The 4,863-nt window shown below is 60.5% G+C and overlaps 1 protein-coding gene across 1 annotated transcript; it reads left to right on the forward strand.

Annotated features, from left to right (window-relative positions):
- Window positions 1-151: 151 nt before the first annotated feature.
- On the forward strand, window positions 152-4,335 carry LOC104621697 (actin-binding LIM protein 3-like; the record flags this gene model as incomplete). The annotated part of the gene is made up of 9 exons (XM_010288242.1): window positions 152-286; window positions 540-604; window positions 955-1,102; window positions 1,808-1,837; window positions 2,288-2,346; window positions 2,871-2,931; window positions 3,161-3,168; window positions 3,689-3,769; window positions 4,171-4,335. Coding segments are annotated over 9 exons (701 nt in total), but the record flags the coding sequence as incomplete, so codon positions are not given.
- Window positions 4,336-4,863: the final 528 nt, after the last annotated feature.

The following is a 4,863-nucleotide window of genomic DNA, read 5'->3' on the forward strand; positions in this document are numbered from 1 at the left end:
GGATTATTCCCAGCTCTGCTCCCTGCTGTCACAGACGTAAATTGCTGGTGGCAGCTGGGGAGAGGGGAGCGAAGAGGGTTTGCCTTCGTCGTGGGGTGGATCTTTGCAAGTCCTGCCGGCGGGACTCAGGGTCTGTCTGCTCCTTTTGCAGCCAACCTCTCTGCAGCCACGAAAAGCAAAACCAGTGAAGACATCGCACAGTCATCCAAGTATAGCCCTGCCTACTCCCCAGACCCGTACTACCACTCCGAGTCGGAGTACTGGTCCTTCCAAGGCTCTCCCAAAGGTAACAGCCCCCCACTGGGCTGGGGGAAAGGGAAACACATTCCTGCCACCAAACCCAGCCATTCCTTGGGAGGAATCCCCTGCCTGGGTTGGGTCTGGACCGGAAGGTGGGATTGGGCCAATCTACTTGCCAAAGTGACCCCAAAATCCTAGCAACCCTTGGGACTTAGCTGTCCCCATGCAGCTGGGAACTGTTTCCTCCCTACCTGCTTCCACCTTTGTCCCCATCTGACCCCCCACATGTCTTCTTGCAGCCCCCCGGGCCCGGAGGTTCTCATCGGGAGGCGAGGAGGATGGGTATGACCGGGGCATGCACAAGGTGAGTGATCTCCCTGCCCGCAGACTGGCAGCGGAGAGCCAGCAGCAAGCCGCCCCCATGGTGGTTGGCTCTGGGGAGGAGGCCCAGCCCAGCTCTGCCACCCAAGGGGGGGCCACCACCGTCCCTGCTGCCCTCTGCCATCTCCCCCCCTTGGTCACCTCTGGGAGTGAGGTGAAGGGAGTCTGAAGGAGGGGGAGCAACCCCCTTGCTGAGGCACCCCACCCCAGCACCTCGTCCCCAGGGACAGGGGAGCAGATGGCAGATACCGTGCCCTGCCATAACGCGCCAGTGGTCAGGGAGGGCTGTGCAGGGGAAGGAAGGGTGCAAAGCGGCTTTCCCCCCCGGCCCAGATCCAGAGCGGCATCGGCAGGCTGATCCTCCGGGAGGAGATGAAGGCTCGGTCCAACTCCTACGCAGACCCCTGGACGCCGCCTCGCAGCTCAGCCAGCAGCAGAGAAGCCCTGCACACGGCTGGCTACGAGGGCTCCCTCAACGGCTGTAAGGACAGCCTTGTCCATCTGTCCGTGGCCCCAGCCCCTGTGGGAAGTTTGCTGGATTGGAGAGGGAAGAACAGGGGTCTGGGAAGGGGTGGCGGGAGAGGTGTTGGGCACCAGAGCTGGGCTTGGGAGGCTCCTTTCCCCTCGGGAGGGCTCCATCCGTTCCCTGTGCCCCAGCTGGGATGGGGCATTGCCCAGCAGGTGTTTGCTGTCTGTCCAGCCAGCCTAGTGAAGTGCTTCACCGGGTGGTCGAAGGTTCCCTTGGAAATCTCGCAGCAGAGTCATGCTGGGTTTCCTCTGACCTGTTTTGGGCTCCCTGCGAGTGTTCCTCCTCCTTAACCGCACATCTGGGACCTCTTGGCACCCCAGGCCTGCCGGCTGGCTCCAAGGTTGCCTTCCTTGCTTGCAGTGCTCTCACTGTGCAGCACCCAGGGCAACGAGCCCCTCTTCCCTTGGGGCTGCAGGGGGTCCCAGGGGTGTTTGGGGAGCCTGACAGCACAGGTGCCCCTGCCTGCTCTGTGCTCTCCTCCCTCATGGCACATCTGGCCTCATGGAGCTGGGGCTGTTTGGGGATTCTTAGGTAGCCCCTCAGCCCCACTGGGCTCCCGGGAGCCCCGAGGAGGACCCGTGGGGCTGGCAGCTGGGCAGCTCTGCGTGGCGTGGGGTGCTCGGTGCTCCCTGACACCCGGCTCTGCTCTCCTTGCAGCTCCCCGGACACACTACCTGGCAGACAGCGGTGAGTGTGTGAGCCCCCAGCCCCCTGCAGCCAGTCCCCTGTGGCTGTGATGTCCAGAGCCTGAGCTGGAGGAGGTGGCTGGGAGCAGGGATGGGAAGAAGGGGAGAGAAGGAGCCCTTGGAAGACTGGGCCAAGGTGGAGCTGAAGCAGGGCAGAGCTGGTGACAGTACCAGGAGAGGATGGGTCAGAGAAACTGAGAGAGGAGATTGTGTTGAGCTGAAGGATGAGGTGGGAGGGCTGTCATGGGAAAGGGAATTTTGGGGAGAGGGATTTCAGCACAGGAGGAAGCCAGGCTGGAAATGAGTTGGAGCTGGAAGGAGACAGAGCTGGGTGAATTTGGAGCTGAGTAGGGACGTGGGAGCACGGGTGGGTTGGCCCAGGGGTCCTCTCCCAGGCTGTGGAGCTCACCCCTGCTTTTTTCACTTACACACCTTCGTTGCTATTTTGCAGATCCCCTCATTTCGAAGTCGGCCTCCCTTCCTGCCTACAGGAGGAATGGGCTGCACAGGGTAAGTGCCTCCTGCCTGCACTCTGCCACTGCCAGGCATCTCTGCACCCTTCATCATTCTCCTCTGATTCCTCAAAGCCCCCAGTGCTTCCCTTTCAGGACTAGGGTATCCTGCTCCCCCCCTCTCTGCACCCCAGCTGTCACTGCTGGTCTGTGCCGATCCAAAATGACCCTTACTGGAGACGAAAGTGCCCTGTCCAGGCACTGCAGGACAGAGGTGCCTGCCCCAAACGTCCCGCAGGGCATGTTTCAGAAGGATGCTGGTGTTGCTTCCCAGCACAAGAGCTTTGCTTTATGCCCTGGGGCAGCGATTGCTGGGGGTCGGGAGACCTGGTCCTGCCTCTGTGTGTCCTGGGCTTGTCACTTCACGTCCTCGTGCCTCAGTTTCCCCACTGCCAGGTGTGGGGAATGGGTCCTGCTTTGGGGTGTGTGGGTGCCTTCCCCCCCTGGGGACATGGGAGTCGCTGTGCTGAGCATCTGGAGGGGACCCCCTCTCACTCCTCCTTCCCTGTATCCCTCCTGCAGCCTCCCAGTGCCGAGCTTTTCCACTATGACAGCACGAACGCCGTCAACTGGGGGATGCGAGGTAAGGCACCGCGGGGCTGGGGAACAGTGCAGGCAGGGGACCATGTAGGGACGGAGCCAGATGCCGTGGCGCTGCCTGCCCCATGGCGGGCAGCTCTGGAAAATGAGGTCTGGGCCAGAGGGAGAAGAGAGGAGACGGGCAGGGGTCCCCACCGCCCTGGAGGGAGGATCCTGGCAGCAGAGGGGTCAGTGTGACTCATGTCTCTCTTGTCTTTTCTCTCTCTCCACAGAGTACAAGGTAAGATGCTCCAGCTCCAAGGAGCAGCTCCCAGCTGAGGTGTGAGTACCACCCAGAGGGAGTCCCGGAGACATGTCCGTGTGTCCCCAGGCCCTTCAGGAGGAAGCTTTGCCTTCTGTCTGCAATGCCCTACCTTCATTCCCATCCATCCTCCACCTGACAGCCCCGACCCGGGACTCCTTCCCCTCCTGCCAGGGTCCCAAGCACTTGGCCGAGCAGAAGTGTCTCCTGGGTGAGGAACAGAGAAGGGTGGTTTTCCTGATGGTTCCCTACTCACACTTGTCCCTGGGTCAGTCCTGGTTTTGCAGAGTAAACAGGCTATTCCAGAGCTACCAAGGTGATTCAAGGTGGATTAGGGTTACCCTGAGAGGAAGTCCCTCCTCTGCCTTGTCCCATCCAAGCCCTGGAGGCAGCTAAACACAGCAGGAAGAGGCTTTGCCCACAGCCTCATTCCCAGGTGTGCCCCAGCTGTCCTCTTCTGGCTCCAGAGCTACCCCATCATCTTCCTGTCCCTGTGCAGATATACCCCTATGAGCTGCTCCTGGTGAAGACGAGGGGGAGGAACCAGCTGCCCAAAGATGTGGACAGGACTCGGTTAGAGGTGAGGAAAGCCTTTTCCACCAGGGACAATCCCCTCAGGGCTCAGAGAGACCCAATCCCATGGGGTGTCCCCTTAGCCCTGGCAGGCAGCGTGGGGCTGCGAGGGGCTCGTGCACATGTGAGGAGTGTCTGCATGGCTCCCCAGGAGCTGCCAGCACAGTCACGGTGGTCTTGCTGCTCCACTGACTGGGCAGAGCATGTTCCCATGCCCACAGCACAAGTGCTTTTGGCAGGAGCTGGAGGGAACCGAGTGAGCACTGCGGGGGGTTGTAGCAGGGGATGCCATCAGACCCCTTTGCATGCCCTCCCACCCCGCTGCAGCCAGACAGCCTATACAGAAGCCGTTGGCCCTGGGTGGTGGCCACAGTCCCAGCCCTGGCCCAGCATCTTGTCTCTCCCCAGCGTCACCTCTCCCAGGAGGAATTCTACCAGATCTTCGGCATGACCATCGCCGAGTTCGACCGCCTGGCCCTGTGGAAGAGGAACGAGCTGAAGAAGCAGGCCCGGCTGTTTTAAATGCAGTGCACTATAAATATATACATACCTATAAATATATACATAGAAAGATCTCTATATTGCAGCTCTGTATGATTCTCAGTGCTGTACATAGCAGAGGCACCCTCTGCACCCCTGAGAGTGAATTGGAGTCTTGTAGATCATTCTATGCTGTGTTTCCCTTTCTTTTCCAGCCCTGTTTCTTGGGTTCTCCCAAGGGCTAAAGCCATGTGGGCTCCAAAGCACTTGGTGCCCATCACTGCTGCCCCACAGGGACGCAACGGGGAGGATTTTCCTGCTGCAGCCGTGGCATCCGGGGTGGGGGGAGAGCAGGGTTCTGGGATGGGGGTGTCCCGTCCTGCTCTGCTCCGCTGGTCTGTGTATTTATTGATGAGTTGGAAAAGGCCCTGGGTGCAGTCGCAGGAACGCGGGATCCTGCCATGGTCTCCGTCATGCCCTCCCTACCTTTAACATCGCCGTGTACCAGGGGCACCTTCAGCCTCACCCTCAGGATCAGAAATACCGAGCTTGGGGCAGGGGCCAAGGAGAAGTGGTGGGGACCCCATGGGGAGCAGGGTGCACCCCCACGGGTCAAGGTGC

This window comes from Phaethon lepturus, unplaced genomic scaffold (genome assembly GCF_000687285.1).
Source record: "Phaethon lepturus isolate BGI_N335 unplaced genomic scaffold, ASM68728v1 scaffold27145, whole genome shotgun sequence".
Lineage (NCBI taxonomy): Eukaryota > Metazoa > Chordata > Aves > Phaethontiformes > Phaethontidae > Phaethon > Phaethon lepturus.